Below are 19,388 nucleotides of genomic sequence, written 5' to 3' on the forward strand. Positions count from 1 at the left end.
GCCAGTAACTCTCCGCCCTCACACCTCCACGGGGCCTCTTCTTCTGAGCTTCAGCTCAGTATCACCTCCTCAGGGAAGCCTTCCATGACGACCTTACCCTGCTCACACCCTGCATGCCCTAGCACTACCGCCATCTCCTCTGCGAGGCCACATCCCTCTAGCCTCCTTTAAGAGCGTCCCTTGGTGCTTCGTTCGCAGCTCCCCTCAGTCTGTCAAATGCGCGGGGATGGGAGGCGGGAAACTGTGCCCAATCCCCTGCTTCTCTGGGCCACTTTTCCCTTTACGCCCACGAAGCGCTCTGAGAGCAGAGACACGCGGCAGGGACACCCGTTTCCACAACAGGCTAGTGGCCAAGCGCCTCCTACACCGGGTCTCCAGCACTGGCGACTGGACCGCACTTCCCGCGGCGCCCTACCCCGCGGCAGCCGGCGCTCAACCCCTCCAACGGCCCAAGGCCACTACGCATGCTCCGCACTTCCGGCCCCGCGAGGTCGGGGGCGGGAGCTTGACGCGCCTGCGCAGCTGCTCGCCCGGCTTCCGGGAGGTGCAGGCGCTATGGGTCTGAGGGACAGTGTCTTTGAGTAGCGGCGGTGTAGAGGCGTGCGGGCCCAGAGGTCCGGCCCGAGGGCTCAGGACCGGGGTCTTTGGGAGCGGCCGGGGGGCGCAGAGAGAACCTAGGATCGCTGCCCGCCGCCACCACCAGGCATGTCGGCCGAGGCCTCGGGCCCGGAGGCGGCCGAGGCCCCGTTCCTGGAAGTCCCTAAGCCCTCAGGTCTCGAACCTGGCTCCGCTGCCTCCGGTCTCAAGCCACTGACCGCGAACAGCAAGTACGTGAAGCTGAACGTGGGCGGCTCGCTGCACTACACGACGCTGCGCACCCTCACGGGACAGGACACCATGCTCAAGGCCATGTTCAGCGGCCGCGCGGAGGTGCTCACTGACGCCGGAGGTACGCGAGCTGCCCTTGCTTACTGTCCTGCGTCCTCCAGATCCACGTCTCCCTTTCCCGTGGTCTTTCCTGGCCCAGTCTCCTCATGCCCGTTCTCTGCCACCGTCCAGTCAGTTCATTCTCACCCCCTCCAGCCCCCACATCCCGTCTCATCTCGCCTGGCTCGGTCATGAGCGCCCTCCCTCCCCCGGTCTTTACCCCCAGCAGTAGTAACCAACATTCATGGACATCCCCCGCCCCGCCGCACCATCCACCCCGCCCCTCCAACTACTCTGCCGGGCGCTGTGGTAAGTGATTCAACGTGTCAGCTCCCAATTTTCATGACTGCTTCCCACTGACTCTCCCACCCTTCACGCCTCAGCTCAAAAGACTTGGGAACCAGCCCAGCTGCCAACAACATCCTTCCAGGCACCCTTCATCAGTTTCTTCCACCTGCCCAGCCTTTTGTTCCCCTCTCTACCTCAGCGCTGCCAACAGCCATCCCCGAGAGTTGGAGGATCTTGTCGGTCTCCGTTCCCCTAACGGAGGTTCCTCTACACTCTAGGACTCCATCTGTAAATACAGACTGTAGAAGGAGAGGGCAGCTTTGGGTTTGCCAGGGACGCCAGAGCGGAGAGTGGACAGTTCTCTTTGGCAGGCGAGCCCCTTACCTTCCCGAAGTGTTGCATTCAGGTCTGGGCCCCATATGCCCAAGTGGAACCTTAAAGTTTGGTGGCAGGGTTGAGGGTGGTGGAGGTGGAGTGGATTCAGAAGGGGTTAACGAGGGTTGTGAGAGCAGGAAAGTAAAATTTGGGGAGGTAGAGCTCAGCCTTCAAATACCTGAAGGTGAAGAATTTATTTATTCAATAAGTAATTGTAAAATGCCAGTGTGGGAGATAGTTTGGTACACAAATCTGATAAGCTAAGCCTTATGGAGTTTTCTTTTTTTGTGGGGGCAGGGGGAGAATAAGCAAGTAAACATACTAAAACAAAAGCGAAATATGTAATTTCAGATAGCAATAAGTATATTATGAAGAATAGAATGAAGAATATATATCTTTATATTCTATGAAGAATATAAAGGTTAAAATGGTAGTAAACTGGACGGTGGGGTGGACATTCTAATTAAATAGGATGGTCAGAATTAGCACAAGAGGTTAGAGGTTTATTGATAAGGTAATCTGTACGAACTCTCTGATGGTGAGAACCTTCTCAGTGTAGCACAGACTTGGGAGGGAATTAATTCTCTGTGGCTGGCTGTGTTAAAAAGGGGCTTATGGGAGAACTCACTGGAGATGTTTTAAAGGGATTTTCTTAGCTATGGCACAGGCTTGAGACAGATCAGTATTAAGACTTGTGGCTTTCGAATCCTTCTTTCATAAAAATTTAGTAGCTCCACAGCCTTTAGCAAAGCCATCCTTCCTCCTGCCTCTCCCCACCACACCAGGTTGGGTGCTGATTGACCGGAGCGGCCGCCACTTTGGTACAATCCTCAACTACCTGCGGGACGGGTCCGTGCCACTGCCTGAGAGTACCAGAGAACTGGGGGAGCTTCTGGGCGAAGCACGCTACTACCTGGTACAGGGACTGATTGAGGACTGCCAGCTGGCACTGCAGGTGAGGGTCCCTTCCCCACCTCCTGAGTCCCACCCCTATGCTCATGTCCCTGGGAGAGCTGCCCAAGCAGTTAGCTATTAAGATATTAAAGAAAAACAAAAGGAAGTATGGGGCACTGCCTGGAGGAGTTGCCTCTGGCCTGGCTCTGACTGGCCATGACACCAGGGAATTTGGGGGTACTGTCCTCTGCATTTCTGCTGTCTCAGGCAGGGCCCCCCTCACCACCTCATGCCAAGACTACTGCAGTGGTTAAATGACTACTGTCTCTGTTTCTTGCTGTTTCTACCCAGCCAATCCAGCTGTTACACTAGCACCTGAATAATGATCCTTAAGCACAATCCCAATTTATTCTCTCCCTTGCTCAGAAATCCCAAATAATGCCCTTGTCCCACTAAGGGGAAAAAAAAAAATCTGAATTTAAATTGGAATATAATGACCTCCATGATCTGGTCCTATCCTGGGAGGCAGCATTCCATCCCTCCCAGGGCTTTAAATAATTCTTTTTTTTCTAGCAGTGAAATACTATAGAAGCAGTCACACCCAATAAAACGGGGTTGGGGGTTCCAGGGCCCCACCTGCTGGGCTTCTTTTCTGGGGATCTCTTAGGATTCTGAGAAGAGTTTGGAAAGCACAGCCAGGAGATATGGGTTAAGTGTCACTCCACCACAGCTGACTGAGTGACCTTGAGTGAGTCAATTCCTACCTCTGGCATTCTGTTCTCATGTTCCAAAAGATAGGGAAATGAGAAAAATATGTGCAGTGTAGTGAGTTTCACATAAAGCCTTTTATTCTGTTCTATTTTTACAATGTGAAAAGTGTCCTTTTATGATACAATATTAATAGGAGATTGTAAGAATTTTTTTTGATGCCCTTTATATTCAATATATTAAAAAGTGGCAACTATGAACAACTTTCTGTTATCTTGGGGAATACTTATTGGACCTTGAAATCCAAAAGTATAGAATTCCTTTGGGCAATATCTATGTTTTTCAAGCTTTTTGACTGCATCTCATAGAGATGCATAAAATGCATTTTATACTTGCATATATATGGCTGAATTAAGTTTTATAAAATGATACTTTTAGTGAAATACACTCTGACATATTCTGTTTTCTTTCTTTCTGATGCCGTTTGGAACCCATTAAATTTATTTCATGACCCATTAGTGGGTTACCACTTGCAGTTTAAAAAACATCAAACTAGATGATTTTGGAAGTGCATTCCTGTTCTGTAACTTTACATTTATCTAACATTATCTCACATGCACTGTGTGTTAGGATTGGTTCTGTTACCTTCTTGTACCCCTGTTTGACATAAAAAGAAACATGAGGGAAGCTGAGGATATATTCAAGGTGAAAGAGCCGGTAAGCAGCAAAGCTCAGAGTCAACCCCAGGTGCCTGACTCCCAAGTGCAGTGCTTTTTCTTCTGTGCTCAGCTGCCTCCTTTGCAAGCTTCCCCGAGACCATTCTCATTCCCTACTCCACTCAGCTAGAATATGCTTGTTTGTTTGGAGGTTTGGGGTTTGGAGTTTTTTGTTTGCTTGTTTCTTTCTTCCTTTTTGGCCGCCCCGTGTACCATGCGGGATCTTAGTTCCCCGACCAGGGATCGAACCCGTGCCCCCTGCAGTGGAAGCTGGGAGTCTTAACCAGTCGACCACCAGGGAAATCCCGTTGTTTTTAAGATTCTGGTACAGAGAATTGAGTTCAGCATACTTCTCAGTGTGTGACACTTAAACATCATTAGTCTATGCAGATCTTTTCTCTTTTTATTTTTTCCTTCATTCCCAGTCCCCTGCCCACTTCCCTTTTCCCCATAGGTACCCCTCCAGTTCTAATGTTTTAATACATTTCCTTGGATTATGTTTGTACCATTAAAAAACTAAAACATTGTTTTGTATACATATGTATTTTAAATTTCCATAAATGTCATTGAGCTATGGATTGTGTGTTCTGTTTCTTAATTCAACACTTTTTCCAAGTTCTATTCATGCTGCTGTATGTACATTTAGTTCTTTGCTTCTGACCGCTGCACAGGAATCTATGGTGTGCATTCAACCATATTTTTTTTTTTTTTTTTTTTTTTTTAGATGTTGGGGGTAGGAGTTTTTATTAATTAATTAATTTATTTTTGCTGTGTTGGGTCTTCGTTTCTGTGCGAGGGCTTTCTCTAGTTGTGGCAAGTGGGGGCCACTCTTCATCGCGGTGCGCGGGCCTCTCACTATCGTGGCCTCTCTTGTTGCGGAGCACAGGCTCCAGACGCGCAGGCTCAGTAGTTGTGGCTCATGGGCCTAGTTGCTCTGCGGCATGTGGGATCCTCCCAGACCAGGGCTCGAACCTGTGTCCCCTGCATTAGCAGGCAGATTCTCAACCACTGCGCCACCAGGGAAGCCCCAACCATATTTTTTTTTTTTTATTTTTTTATTTTTTTTAACATCTTTATTGGGGTATAATTACTTTACAATGGTGTGTTAGTTTCTGCTTTATAACAAAGTGAATCAGTTATACATATACATATGTTCCCATATCTCTTCCCAACCATATTTTATTTATACATTCCCCTGAGGTTGGAAACCTAGATTGCCTCCCGCTTCCTGCCCCCACAAACGATGCCACCATGAGCATCTTTGTACGTGTGCCCTTGTGGGTCCTGGGTCAGTGTTTCTCATGATTGTAGCTGGGAATGGAATTGCTGGGCCGCAGGACACATGCAAACGAATTTCAGCAAGTATCATCAGATTACTCTCCCAAATGGCTGTAGCACCTTGTACTCTTGATGAGCAGTGCATAAGGAATCCTGTTTCTGCATATCCTTAGCAACTCATGGCATCACCCAGCATTCTAATTTTGCCAATCTGATTGGTATAGAGTGATTTAATTTTAATTTGCATGCTTCTGATTACTAATTAGATTGAGCATCTTTTCACACACTAGCTTTTTTGGTTTCCCCTTCAGTGAATTGCCAATTCATATTCTTTACCAAATTTTCTACTGAGTTTCCTATCTTTTTCTTGTTGTTTTGCAGGAGATTCTTACATATTTTAGCTTAGTTCCTAGGGAGAATTAAGCACTATTACTCTAAGGCATGTATTTTACATAATAAATTAACTTCTCCTGTGCATCTAGAATGGTACTATTTACCTGACATTCTCAGGAGAGTTGAGAAAATAGTTACTCAAATTATTTGCTGGGTTTTGATATTCAGTGAGGAAGCCCAGTTGAGAAAGTGTGTTTTAGATAATAATTTCTAGTCAGTTTTAGATGTTACCAATAATTTCTCTTAGAATGTCACCTGTCTGTGGCATCTGTTGTTGAATAGAAATTATTCTTTTTAATTATAAATAAATGTTTATTATTTTTAAAGCAGTCTATAAGTATTGTAGAAATTTAGAAAACACAGATCATCAAAATAATAAAAGCACCAAATATCCTTCCAGGTCTTTTCCTGTGTGTGTGTTTGCCAAAATATGATTATGCTGTATGTGCTGTTTTGTAGTACGCTTTTTGTTTGTTTGTTAATAATTGCCGTCTTTCCATGTCAGTGAAATTTTATGTAACATGAGGGGCATATACACATTTCTCCGTTTGTTCCAGAAATGTCTTTTATAGATGGTTCATCTAAACCAGGACCCGATCTAGATCTTTGCATTACATCTGGTCATTATGTTCTTTTTCCAACCCAAGCAGTCCCTTTTTTCTCAAAATACTGACTTTCTCATAATACTGACCATCAGTTGTCCTTCACAGTGACCTGCTCTCCAAATTCGCCTGATGTGGTTTGTTACCCTACCCTATCCTGAGTTTTCTCTAAATGAGATGGTAGATTTAAAAGCTTGATATTAAACATTTTGGTTGGAAAGCATGTTAAGTAATGTTACATATATCATACTGTGTTATATCGAGACCTACAATATTGTTAATATGACCCATCATTAGTGATGCTCAGTATTGGCCCCTAGATTCAGATGATGATGGTTTGATCCCTCCATCGTAGTTACATTTCCTTGTTGCTAACTATAAAGTAATTTAGGCATTTTATGAATGGCAGTTACCTATCAACCACACATCCATTTATAATTCTCACCTGAATCAATAATTTCATTAGGGTTGTAGAATAATTATAATTCCTTCAACATTATTACGTGAAATTATTTATAAAGTCATGCTTTTCATTGTCAACTGGAGAGATTCTTGATTTTGATATAGTCGCATTCCTCCTTTTATTTTTCTAATGGTGTATCCTCTTAGGATCTTGTTTAAGAAGTTCATTCTACATTTTTTATTAGCTTTATAGTTTTACCTTTTGTATATGGAATTCACTGTCGTAAATGCGAATTATGAAGGGATTCAACTGTTTTTTGTCCTCTGTGGACTGAGCTAGTTTTCTCAATGCCATCTACTACACAATCTGTGGTAGCCAGCATCCAAGATGGCCACCAGCAATTCTTGCCTCTTGCTTATTCAGGCTCTTGCTTAGTCCCCTCCCACACTGAATAGGGCTGACCTATGTAACCAGCAGGAGATTGCAGAGATGATAGTGTGTGACTTCTAAAGCTAGGTCATAAAGGACCCACAGCAGTTTCTGCCTCTCTTGGATCACCCACTCTGGGGAAGCCAGCTGCCATGTGAGCATATTCAAGCAGCCCTAAGGGAAAGGTCCACTTGGTGAGGAACTGAAGCCTCCTGCCAACAGCCAGCACAGACTTCCAGCCAAATTGGTGAACTATCCCAGAATTGGATCCTTTAGGCCCAATCAGGTCTTCAGATAACTACAGCCCTGGTCAACACTTGGACTCCAACTTCATGAGAGACCGTCGGCCAGGACCACCTAACTAAGCCAGTCTCAAGCTCCCAACCCACAGAAACTGTGTGAGATAATAAATGTTTATTGTTGTTTTAAGCTGCTAAGTTTGTACTAATTTGTTACCCAGTAACGGATAACAGATTTTGGTATCTGGAGTGGGGTTCTGCCGTAACAAAAACCTAAAATGTGGGAGCGGCTTTAGAACTGGGAAGAGGGCAGAAGCTGGAAGGACTTGAGAACAGTGTGAATAAAAGCCTAAAGAGCTTTAAAGAGTATTCGTAGAAGTCTGATGACCTTTGGGGAGGCTGCAGTGTGGAACATGTTTACTGGAAAGTGGTAGAAAGGGGATCCTTGTTATATAGTGGCAGAAGTAGCAACACTGTCTCCTACAGTAATGTAGAAAGTAGAAAACATTCTAATGATCTGGGTGATCTAGCTAAAGAAATTTCCAGATAGAATGTTGAAGTGCCACAGGTTTCTTGTTGCTTATAGTGAAACAGAAGAGGAGAGGGTAAGCTAAAGGAAAAAGAATTGAACAAAAAGGAGCCAGGAATTTTGGGGGCTTGAAAATTCCCAGTCTTGCAGATAACAACTGATGTTAAAATTAGCAAATAGCTTCCAGGCAAAGATCAAACACAGGGCATTCTCAGTAAAACATGGTCTAAAGATGAAGCTGAGGATGTGATTGTAAAATCCCTTAAGACCTCAGAAATATCCAAGAAGATGCCTCAGAGAACCATTCAATCAAATAATAGCACTTCTAAGAAGCTTAAGGCTATTGTCAGGCAGCAGTCTCAGCATAAGCCCAAAGTAGAGAAGAGCTTATCTCACAAAGATGTGTGGGTGAGGCTTTTGTCTAATAAACTGAACCCCAGGACTCACAAGACACCCATTAAGTTTTTAAGAGAATTATATTGGCAGAAACACTGCCAGCTTAGACTGGAAGGGACAGAGACAGTACAAGAGGAGAAGCCTTTGGACCCTCGAAGTTCTACAGGCAGAAAGCAGACTAAGGAAACTATGGAGCTGCAAACACGGACTGTCTTTCATGGAAATGGAAGGATGACTCAGGTCAGAGCCAAGAGCCATAGAGAATCATTCCTGGACAGGAGTAGACATCAGAGAGCTCCCAATATTTGTCCAACTGGATTACAGAATTTCTGTGAAGCAGTGACTTCTCTGTGCCTCCTGCACCCCTCCTCACCTTTTGAACAAGAGTGTTTATCCTAATGCCTGTTGCACATGTTGCATGTGGAGTGTGTGGAAGAGATAACTAGTCTCTTTAGTTCACAGGTCATCAGATCCAGAGAAAATGTACCTAAGGAGCTATAGTTAAGGAACACCTCCCAAGGAGCATCGTCCCCACCTGGACCTGATTTAGATGACCAGATTCTGTACTTCAGTGCTGTAATAGGATGGGACTTTGGGGGATCTTGGGAGGGGGTGAGTGTGTTTTGTGTATGGGAGGGATTTGAATCAATGGGAGCCAGAAAGCGGACTGTGGAGCCAGCCTCCAAGGCAGTCCCCAATGATTCTTGTTCCCTAGTACTCATTGCCTTGTGTTGTTCCCTCCCACACTGAATAGGGCTAACAAAACTAGGTCATAAAAGACAGTGAGGCCTCCACCTTGCTCTCTCTTGGATTATTTGCTCTGGAGAAGCCAGCTGCCATATTGTGAGAACACTCAAGCAACCCAACGGAGAGGTCTAAATGACAGGGATCAGGTATTTCCTGCCAATAGCCAGCCTGAACTTGCCAGCCATTTGAATAAGCTTTCTCAGAAACAAATCTTCCAAACCCAGACATGCCTTCAGATTACTGCAGCCCCACCTGACTTGACCGTAACCTTGTGAGAGACCCCATGCCAAAAACATTCAGCTAAGCCACTCCTGAATTCCTGAATATCTATTCTGACCCACAGAAATGGGTAATAAGTTATTTGCTGTTGGTTTAAGCTGTTCAGTTTGGGGACAGTTTGTTATACAGTGATAACTAATACACACTTGCCCCACTGATTTGTGATGTTCTCTCTATAAATATCAGTTCTCCTATATACACCAGTCTGTTTCCAAGTTCTCTATTGTGTTTCATTGTTTTTGTTTGTTTCTGCACCAGAACTACATTGTTTTCATTATTATGGCTTTGTAAGATATTTTAGTATCTGGGAGGGTCAATCTCTTCTCTTGCTTGACTCTTTTTAAAAATTGACCTAAGTAACAGTAGACTTATTCTTCCAAATTAATTTTAGAAAAAGTCTTAGGAGTTTCTCAAAAAAAAAAATCTGCTGGAATTTGTATTAGAATTGCACATCTAGTTTTTAGGTTGGGAGAGGTGAGAGGGGTTTTGGCATGAAGATTCTAGAAAGCAGAGAAGAGGAAAGAAACCTATGTGTCTGGTTCTGATTCTCCCTCCAGCCTTCCACCTAGCCCAGTTCATTCATTCACCAGATATTTATTGAGCATCTACTGTAAATTGATACTTATTGTCTAGGTAGAGACCATGAGCAAATATACCAAAAAATGAGAAAATATGAGGAACTGAGTGCCATGAAGAAAGTGAACTGATAGTGTGAAAAAGAAGAAGTAGAGGAGGCTGCTTAGCCAGGGAGCTTAGGGTGGAGGACCAGCACCCTCCTAGGGGTACTGTTTGAGTTGAGATCTGAATGGCATGAAGGGGCCAGCCATGCAACCGAGTGCAGGCTGTTGCCAGCAGTGGCAGCTGCAAAGGGCCTGGTGGGCACAAGCTGGATGCACGAAGGAACAGGTGGGGCTGAAGTCCAGCAGGCAGGGGAGAGTGGTAGAGACGAGATCAGAGTTCGCATCCTGCAGAGTCTTGTGTGGACTACTAAGGAGTCTGGATTTTTTTCCCAAAGGCAACAAGCAGTTTTTGAAGGCTTTTAGGTTGGGGAGTGAGTGACCTCTGGTTGTGCTGTTAATCACCTTCCGCTTCTTCTCCAGCAAAAAAGGGAGAACCTGTCCCCGCTGTGCCTCATCCCCACGGTGACATCTCCCCGGGAGGAGCAGCAGCTCCTGGCCAGCACCTCCAAGGTGAGGCCCCTGAGCCCTGTAGGGTGGAGGCTGGGGGCCTATCCCGGCAGCCTGACCCCCACCCTTCTCCATCCTTTCTCCCGCAACAGCCCGTGGTGAAGCTCCTGCACAACCGCAGTAACAACAAGTACTCCTACACCAGGTGACCCCCTCAGGGGCGGGGAGGTGCACTGGGTGGAATCCTGGGCTCAAGCACAGCTCTGCTCCTGGCCCAAGGGGAGGATTATGGCCGCATGGGGGCAGGGGGTGGGGGGCGAAAAGAATCCTGCCTGGATGCAAATTCTAGCTCTGCCACTTACCCACTGGGTACTTTGGACAGGTCATTTTCACTTCTGAGCTTCAGTTTTATCATCAGTAAACTGGGGTCCAGGTGAGCATCAGATGATAATTACTAGCATTTCTTATAAGAGGCATGGCTCTAAGTGCTTTGCATATACTTATTCACATAATCCTCACAATTGTTTGAAGTAGGTATTGTTGTGATCTCCATTTTACAGATGAGGCAACTGAGGCACCGAGAGGTGAAGTAACTTGCTGAGTGTCACTCAGTTAAAAAGTGGTAGAGCTAGGATGCCAGGTGAGGTAGCTTGGCTCCAGAACCTGCATGGGGTAGCCACTCTGCTGTGCTGGGATTTGCTGAGCAAATGCTGCTTCCGTTCTGAGGCCTCCTTAGCCTGGCCCCAGGGGTGGAGGAAGCTCCATTCTGGGCACCAAACTCCTAGGTAGGACTAGAGTGCTAGATATCTGGGCCCCTAAGCTTGGGGGAACAGAGGGAGGAAGCCATTTGTGCTGAGCCTCTTGGCCCCCTGGTCCTCAGCACTTCAGATGACAACCTACTTAAGAACATCGAGCTGTTTGACAAACTGGCCCTGCGCTTCCATGGGCGGCTGCTTTTCCTCAAGGATGTTCTGGGGGATGAGATCTGCTGCTGGTCTTTCTACGGGCAGGGCCGCAAAATCGCCGAGGTGTGCTGCACCTCCATTGTCTATGCCACGGAGAAGAAGCAGACCAAGGTCAGAAGGGGTTCAGGGCCTGGTCAGGGAGGGCTGTGGTGGTGGGCAGGACGAGCACCCTGGACAAAGGCAGCTCAGCAGATCAGGCAGGGGAAATCCATCACCGGAGTTCTAAGTTCTGGGGTCTTAGTTCTGTAACCTTGGGCAAGTCATCTGACTTCTGTGGGTCTCTGCTTCTCTACCTGTGAAAGGAGGGTGTTGGATTAGAGTGGGATTCTTAATCTAGGCCAGTTGGGTTTCAAGGCTATCTTGAAAGAGTGTGCAGTTTTGGGAGTGGGTATGCATTTTTCTATATAGAAGGACCATAGTTGTCATTAGAATTTCAGAAGGATCCATGACCCAGAGTAGGTTCTTAAAACTTCAGGTGCTTAGAACACACTGAGGTTGTAGGCCCTGAGTCATTAACATGGCAATCATCAGCAGATACGTCCTGAGCACTGCAAGAGGCTTGAAATCAAGGCGAATAAGATTCTGAGTAAAGTACAAGCCCTCTGTCATGACGTCTGGCCCCTGAAGATCTTATCAGCCTGGTCCCTTCTGACCTTGACATGAAGGATGTGCCTCAGATACACTGGAGATCTTGAAAGTCTCTTAAGCACCCAGTGCTATTTCACACCCCCCTACCTTTGCACACACTATTCCCTCTTCTTGGAATTACTTTTCCTCATTCCTGTCTGCCTAATGGACTTGTGCTTAATCTTTAAGACCTAAGCCAAGCATCACTTTCTCTGGGACACCACTCATGAACTTTCAGCCCAACAACCCCAGACAAAGTTGGTCATACCCCCCTGTCAGCCAAACACAATGTTGATTGTAGTCTGCTGGGGATGGGGGAGTAGGAGTGTTTACTTCAGCAGCAAGGAGTTAGCTTCTTGAGAGTAGAGCTGAATCTTTTTTTTCCCCCCCCATCTCTGTAGCACTAGCCAGGCCTTTATCACGCCGCAGAAGCTAGGAAACATTTATTGAATGCGTGAATGAGTGAATAATCCTGTTTCCAAGTAGCTTCCTCTGTAATTGGGAAGACAGAAAGATAAACCAGTAATGAGAATGCAGCTTGTTAAAGTTTTTTTGTTTATATCCCTCCAAGCCACACAAGGGGAACCCCTAACCACCTCTTCATCCCGTACTACTCTCCTTCACCCTGCCTTGTTGCTTTGGCCTTGCACTGATCTTCAGATACACTAAGCGAGTTCCTGACCCCAGAGCTGTTCCCTTCCCAGACTGATCTGTCTCTAGCTCTCCATCTGGTTCCTTCCCTCCTTTCCTTTGGCTATTGGTCAGATGTCACCTTCTCAGTGAGGCCTTCTCTGAGCTCCCTCTTTAAAGTTGTAACATTCCTGGCGGTGGCCATCTCCACACCCTTTTCCTGCTATAATTTTTCCGTAACATTTATCGTCATCTGACACTTTATATCTTATTACATATATGTCTGGGTCCTCGCCCTAGAATGTAAACTTCCTGCGGACAGGAACTTTGCCTGTTTTGTTCACTGCTATATTCCCATTGCCCAGAACAACACCTGGTACAGTGCAGTCACTCAGTAAATATTTGTCAAATGAAAAGATATACCAAGAAAAAAAAAAAAAGATATACCAAGAGACTTGGCAACAAAGGACAGAAAACAAATAACTCTCTGCCTGACTTCAGAGCTGGACCTTGAAGTATAAGTGTGACTTAGCTGAGCAAAGAAGTTGCAAAGAGGACAGTCCAGGCTAAAGGAACCTGTGACTGCAGAGGCTATAGGAGTGGCAAGACAGTGCAGGAGCAGCCTGGGGGAGGGGATGGCTGCGTAAGAGTGGAGCCAGAGGGAGGGAGCCGGGGGTTGCTGGCCTTTTGCAGGTGGAATTCCCAGAGGCCCGGATCTTTGAGGAGACCCTGAACATCCTGATCTACGAGACTCCCCGAGGCCCAGACCCAGCCCTCTTGGAGGCCACAGGAGGTGCAGCTGGAGGTGGCGGGGCAGGCCGAGGGGAGGACGAGGAGAACCGAGAGCACCGTGTCCGCAGAATCCATGTCCGGCGCCACATCACCCACGACGAGCGTCCTCACGGCCAACAGATTGTCTTCAAGGACTGAGCTTTGCCCCAAGTCTTCCTCTGGCCGCTGGGACCCAGTCCGTCTCTCTCTTCCTCCCCTTCCCAGACCTTTGCCCCGGCTCTGCTGGCCAAGTCGTGGGTCCTTCTTCCATCCCTTCATTGCATGGTACAGTTCACTTTGGCCCTTTTCCATCCATTCCCACCTCATTGCTAACCACAGAGTACATTCCAGCCCCTCCCCTCAGAGGCCTTCAGAAGGCCTACATTGGTTGCCTCCTCCCCATCCTTGTCCTGCCCTCTTCCCTCACCAGCTGGTTTAGAAGGATTTAGAATTCCCTTTGTCTTTTTTTAGGACATTGTACACACCAAAGTGTCAAGCCAGCCCTTAATAACACCCACCACATTCTGAGCCGCCTCCTCACCATTGTGCAGGGCAGTTTGCCTCCCTCCTGCTTCCCCAACATCCTCCCTACCTCCTTAACTTTGTACTAGGTGGGCCTGGGCCTGTACCAGGTCAGCATCTTCTCAATTTTTTTCATATTATTTATTATTATAATTTTCTATTAAATTATTGGAATAAAGTTGAGTTGAGGGTCTGGTGCTGGCTCCCAGAGAAAGGGCCAGGTATATGGCTTGTTAGGGAGGTACCTGGCTAGTTGGATGGGAGAAGACACAGACCCCTGCCCCCAGCCTTTCCCTGGGCTGGTAGCTGGGAAGAAAGTAGTCAGGAGTTAGGAGAGGATTTTAAAATCTATATTTCGGTGTTCACTGGCCAGTTCCCACCCTCAGCCCCACCCCACCCCCTGCAATGGAGAGGTGGTCCTGGCTACCACTCAGGCCATCCCCGAGCGCAGCATTTCTCCAGCCCAGATGTCTGAAGGGAGCACCTTCCTTCAAGGGTCTGGTGCGAAGACAAAGTCGAGGGCCTGGCGTTCGGCCCCAGCCACATTGGGATGCCAAAGGTCCACGATGAAGACCACTCGAGGCCCATCTTCGGGAGAGCCTAGGGCACGTGGGGATGGAGACAGCAGAGCAGCTGACATTAAGTACTTACAAGCCAGAGCACTCACCAAATACTCATAAACGCAAACACTTTATAAATAAGTGCCAGTGTTCTAATCCTTTATGTGTATTAACTCTTAATCATCAGAACAAACTGTGAGGTAGTACCATAAGTGTTCTCATTTTATGCAAAGTAACTGAGGCACAAAGAGGTTAAATAACTTGCCCAAGGTCACACTGCTAATGCCAGAGGTAGGACAGGAACCCAGGGGGTCCAGGCCCAGGGTCTCGTGCTATGAACCACTTTGCTGTGCACTTACATTAACTTATTTAATCCTTGCAGTCACTTGGTAAAAGAAGGCGGTTGCCCTATCTCACGGGTGATTGGAGAAATCATGTGACTTGTTCAAGGGCATGCAATTAGAAAATGGTGGTGTAGGACAGGAAGCCAGTTGGGCCCGATTCTGCAGCCTTTAGTCTATTCCCCTTAACTCTTTAGTCACTCATCCCTCCTAGCAGAATGGGAGCCCCATTACCATTATGAGCCACTGTATGCAGGAAGGAGTCGTCCACCAGTAGACAGTGTCCCTCAGCCCAGCACTGGGGCTCACCCCCGACCACCAGCTCACAGCCAGGGGGGATCTTCAGGCCTGTAGAAAGAGATCCGGGCCTCCAACATTCCTGCCTCCATCGAAGGGGCCCACCCCATTCAGTCAAAAAGCAGATCCGAGAGTCTTAAATGCTAGGTTCTATGGTGGTCCCTCCTCGTTCTCTGGAAGGTGACCCACGTAAAATTACAATACAGTACTGGATGAAAGAAATGCTAGGAGACAGAAAATGCAGTGCAAAGCACAATGTATTCTGTTTCAGAGAAGAGGGAAAGCTTCCTAAAAGAAGCAGCATCTCCTCTTGGGCTTCTGACAGTTTAACTCAAGAACCTACTGTGTGTTAGGCCCTCTCTCCCCAAAAGGTATAAAACATGGCTCCATCCTGCCAAGGACCACACACTGGGGTGCAGAAAACTGAGGAGCCAACTTAAACGATGGGGAAGAGGAAGACATTCCAGAGGAGGTGGGCATTTGAAAGTGTGAGTCGTGAAGGCTACGTAGGAGTTTTCCAGGAGGTGATAAGGGGGAAAGACATTCTAGGCTAAGAGCATGTGTGTGGCATCTGCCAGGATCAGCCAGAAGGCGTTCATGATTTAGGGCATGGTGGGAGAGAAGGGGAAGAAGGGAACAGGTAGGAGATAAGGAGAAAAGATCTGGCCTTGCTCCAGATCTCTTCAAAGCCAGTGTGCTCTGAAGTGTAGAACACATTCAACTGGTAGCACAGGAGATGATTATAGGCAAAACAAAGTCATGGCATTAAACAACAATCAGAAGACAAGTCTTTTTTTCTCCCCATTTTCTTTCATTCTCTAAAACATTGAAAAGAAAATCTCAGTTTGGTGCTACCATAACTTTAACATCCCCCCTAACACTGCCCTTCTTATGTTTATTTTTCCTTTGGGGCCACGTCCTGCGTCTTGTGGGATCTTAGTTCCCGGACCAGGGATCGAACCCAGGCCCTCAGCAGTGAAAGCACAGAGTCCTAACCACTGGACCACCAGGCAATTCCCAACATTGCTCCTTTTTAAAGGAGGAGAGTATAGGCTTCAGCCACAGACTAGGATACTTCGCTAGAATTTTTAAAGCTTTCTTTTTTTAAGTTTAAACTTATTTTTATGAATAATTCCTATTTAGGTCAAGTAATACTGATTATCATTTTTCTATAAAGATTCCTTTTAAATAAGTAAAACAAAACATTGAGGGGAGTCAATATGAAGAAACAGTACAGGTGGTAAATGACTATGGAAAAGCTTATGAAGATGGTTTGCAGATCATTGAAGCTCAGGAAATGCTGCTGTGGGCGACAGGGAGTCAAGGAAGATTTCCGAGAAGAAAGGCATGATCAGAGTCACAGTGTAGAAAGCTATGATGGCAGAGAAGAGAGTCTGGAGGGGGAATCGTGGAGGCGAGGAGGCTGTCTGTAAGTAGCATCCACTTACCCAGGTGGCATCTGACTCGGGCATTGGTGGGCCCACAGCGGCCCTCGAGCCGGGCCCCAGGCAGGAGGACGGAAAAGCCAGCATTGCCGAAGGTGTTGGCACTCATAAAGCTTCGCAGCCCCCTCAGTGCCCGATAGGCCCCCGGGCACCGGCGGCAGTTGCTGGGTTGGCACCGGCCTGCTTGGTATAGCAGGAGCTGGTAGCACCCAGGGGCCAGTGGTGGGGACCAGCCCCGAGGCAGAGGGGTAGTCCCTGAGAAGTCCCAGCTCACAGCCCCGAAGTCCCTCAAAATGGCAGGGAAGCTGCTCTCCAGGAGCTCCACATCATGCCGCTGGGCATCCCGTGGCACGAAGGGGGCTGAGGGCAGGTCTGGCAGGAAAAGTAGGCCTGGGCGCTGAATGCCCAGGACCCCTGGCCCTCCCCCAGGGCCTGGGCTACCCTGAGCCGCCCGCCTCATCCTACCCATCCCTGCCCAAGAGTAGCGCCTGGCGTAGGCCCGAAGGCGACGGCTCACTAGGCCTTCTGTCCTAGGTCCTTCCACAGACTCCCCAGAGCTCCGTGGGCTTGGTCTGCCAGCCTCAGAGCACCCTCCAGGCCTACCACTGACAGCCCCAGCCCGACTCCCAGCCCCTAGGGCCTGCATATCTTGGGAGCCCAGGCGGTAGCAGTACCAGAGGAAGAGGGAAGTGAGAGCTCCAAGGAGCAGGGTAAGGGCAGATGAGGCCAGAGGCAATGGCCATGCAGGCATGATGGGCAGGGAGGCCCTGGCCAAGAGGCCTGGGGCATCTTCCAGACCCCAGTTCCCTTGTCCCCCCAGTTCTCCACCGGTTCCTTCCATGGCTGCTCCCTGGTTACACCCTGGGCTGTTTCCCTTCCACATTCCTACTCTTGGTTCTCTCTCCTTCCGAGGTCCTCTCTCCACCCTTGTACCTCCTGCTTTCTCGCTTCCTTCATGCACCTCTAACTCTCCTTCCCTTCCTCTCCTTCTGCCTCTCCTCTCTCCTCTACTTCTTTCTCCTTCCAACTCTCTCCTCCTCCTCTTTCACCTCTTTCCTCCTCTTCTTTCTCCTTAGGGCAGTTTCCTCTCTCTCCAGTTTCCTGCCTCTCCCGTCAGTCTCTCCTTTCCCCACCCTCTGTCTCCCCGTCTCCTTTCTTCTCTCCTCCCTCCACCACCGCTCCCCCCCCCCCGCCCCTCTTTTCGCTCTCTCTTTCCCTCCCCGCTCTGCCTTTCCTTCTAGCTTCCCCGGACAGCAGTTCCTACCTACCCCACCTGGACCCGCAGCCCTGGGAACCGCAACCAGCAGTCCTCTGCAGCGACTTCTCTCTCCTTCCTCCCCCTCTCTCCTTCCTGCCCTCGCTTCTCTCTCGACCCGACCCACGGGTTCTCTCGCTCTCTCTCCCCCCTCCCCCACTCGCTCCTTCCTTGTCCCCCACTCACCCTGACGTCACCCTCCCCACAGTCCTCTCAGCTTAGCTACCCCCGCCCTCGCCCAGTGGCCACCGCAACTCAGCCGGGTTGGGGGTGTCGTCTCCGGATTTGCCTCCCCCGGCCCCGACGGGGCGCCACGTGGGGCTCAGGGGGCACAGCGCCAACCTCCAGCGCCCCGCAATGCGAAACGAAAGGGCGGGGCCTGAGAGGGGCGTGGCAAGTAAGGGGCGGGGCGAGCGCGCGAACTGATGGACAAGACCGGCGCTCGCAGGCTGCGGACAGGGACGCTGCGGCCGGTCCGTGGGTCAGCCGATCCTTCGACCCGTCGGCCTGTGACTCCACCTCCCCCAGTCGCCTTCACAAGAGCCAGCCCCCGGCGGGAGCCCGATTGATAATGAAGGCGGCTTCAGCCAATCGCCTGCAGCGCCGCGGGCCGGGCCATCTCAGGCGGGGCCGAGAAGAGCTGTCCTTTCTGGTGGTGCTGAAAAGGGCTCTCCAGCGGTCTTGCGAGATGAGACCAGGAGAAAAAAATTAAAGTTGAAGCCGCCAGGCAGCTGGCTGGGGTCATGTTGTACGTAAAAGGAGGGATCTCCCCTCCCCAGATCCTGGCCTGTCACCCCTTAGACTTCTCACAAACGTAGGAACTTGTCATTCTTCTGGAGGAGGAGGTAGCGCATTCCACATGAGCTTCTCTGAAAGGGTCTGGAAGAGGGCCGGGGGCATATTGGGGGCGCTGAGCAAGCGCAAACCCAGCTATGCTGCCCCTCAACACCCTGGGAAGAGAACATTCAGTTTCCAAATGTGCTGGAATGGTTGGGGGAGGGGTCATAATTACTGCTGGGACCAGAGTTGCCTTCGCTTCCCCTAGGGGCCGTGGGAGTGAGGATTACGACCCTGGCTCATGTGGTCCCTCCTTCTTCCATCTGCACTTCCTCCTCCTCCCTCCCCCCACAGCCCCCAAATAAATCCCAAGCCCCTCCCTTCGCCCGTCCCCAGGATCTGACGTGGGCTCGACACCTTTCTCAGCTCTCCCTCCCGCAGCTCCAGTGCCCGAGCCTCGGCTCTCCAGGTTCTGCAACCCCCTCCTCTCCCCGCCAAGCCCCACTAGAGCACAGTAGGGACCCTCCCTATCCTCGACCCCACCCTAGGTCCCCGGAAGCTGTTTTGCCTCGACCCACTCCCCCAGCTTAGAATCCAGCCAGCCTGGCGGACCCAGGTGCCTGAGCCAGAGGGTAACCCAGGCGACCCAGCTCCTTCGCCCTTCTTGGCCCCACCCGCTGCAGCCGGAGCCGCGCCCCCTCTCCCGCAGACAGGAGAGCAGAGGACAGAGGAGACTGGCCAAAGAGGGGTGGGCTCCAGGAGACCCCCAGCCCAGTTCTGCCCCTCCGTCCCAAAGGCAGAGACATTGTCTCCCTTGCTAACTGCCAGTAGGAAAAAAAAAAAAAATTAATAGGAAAGATAAAAGAAG

At 49.1% G+C, this 19,388-nt stretch overlaps 2 protein-coding genes across 2 annotated transcripts; one reads left to right on the forward strand and one right to left on the reverse strand.

Moving 5' to 3' along the window:
* The first annotated feature begins 506 nt into the window (after positions 1 to 506).
* Positions 507 to 19,387, forward strand: KCTD13 (potassium channel tetramerization domain containing 13). Its single transcript, XM_004268661.4, has 6 exons — positions 507 to 949; positions 2,376 to 2,545; positions 10,304 to 10,393; positions 10,483 to 10,535; positions 11,211 to 11,406; positions 13,246 to 19,387. Exons 1-6 carry the CDS (start codon positions 706 to 708, stop codon positions 13,480 to 13,482), a joined length of 990 nt encoding a protein of 329 aa, XP_004268709.1. The 5' UTR covers positions 507 to 705; the 3' UTR covers positions 13,483 to 19,387.
* On the reverse strand, positions 14,180 to 17,371 carry ASPHD1 (aspartate beta-hydroxylase domain containing 1). The gene is made up of 3 exons (XM_004268662.4): positions 16,492 to 17,371; positions 14,981 to 15,094; positions 14,180 to 14,445 (listed from the first exon to the last, which is right to left on the reverse strand). The coding sequence occupies exons 1-3, from the start codon at positions 17,369 to 17,371 to the stop codon at positions 14,336 to 14,338; spliced, it is 1,104 nt and encodes a 367-aa protein (XP_004268710.1). The 3' UTR covers positions 14,180 to 14,335.
* Position 19,388: the final 1 nt, after the last annotated feature.

Source organism: Orcinus orca, chromosome 16, assembly GCF_937001465.1.
Source record: "Orcinus orca chromosome 16, mOrcOrc1.1, whole genome shotgun sequence".
Taxonomy (NCBI): domain Eukaryota; kingdom Metazoa; phylum Chordata; class Mammalia; order Artiodactyla; family Delphinidae; genus Orcinus; species Orcinus orca.

Coding starts and splice junctions, on each gene's coding strand:
- KCTD13 (XM_004268661.4), top strand. CDS start 706: ATGTCGGCCGAGGCCTCGGGCCCGGAGGCGGCCGAGGCCCCGTTCCTG. Junction 10,394..10,482: donor TCCTGGCCAGCACCTCCAAG/GTGAGGCCCCTG, acceptor CTCCCGCAACAG/CCCGTGGTGAAGCTCCTGCA. Junction 10,536..11,210: donor AACAAGTACTCCTACACCAG/GTGACCCCCTCA, acceptor CCTGGTCCTCAG/CACTTCAGATGACAACCTAC.
- ASPHD1 (XM_004268662.4), bottom strand. CDS start 17,371: ATGTGGAAGGGAAACAGCCCAGGGTGTAACCAGGGAGCAGCCATGGAA. Junction 15,095..16,491: donor CCGAGTCAGATGCCACCTGG/GTAAGTGGATGC, acceptor CTCTTTCTACAG/GCCTGAAGATCCCCCCTGGC. Junction 14,446..14,980: donor GCATACAGTGGCTCATAATG/GTAATGGGGCTC, acceptor CACGTGCCCTAG/GCTCTCCCGAAGATGGGCCT.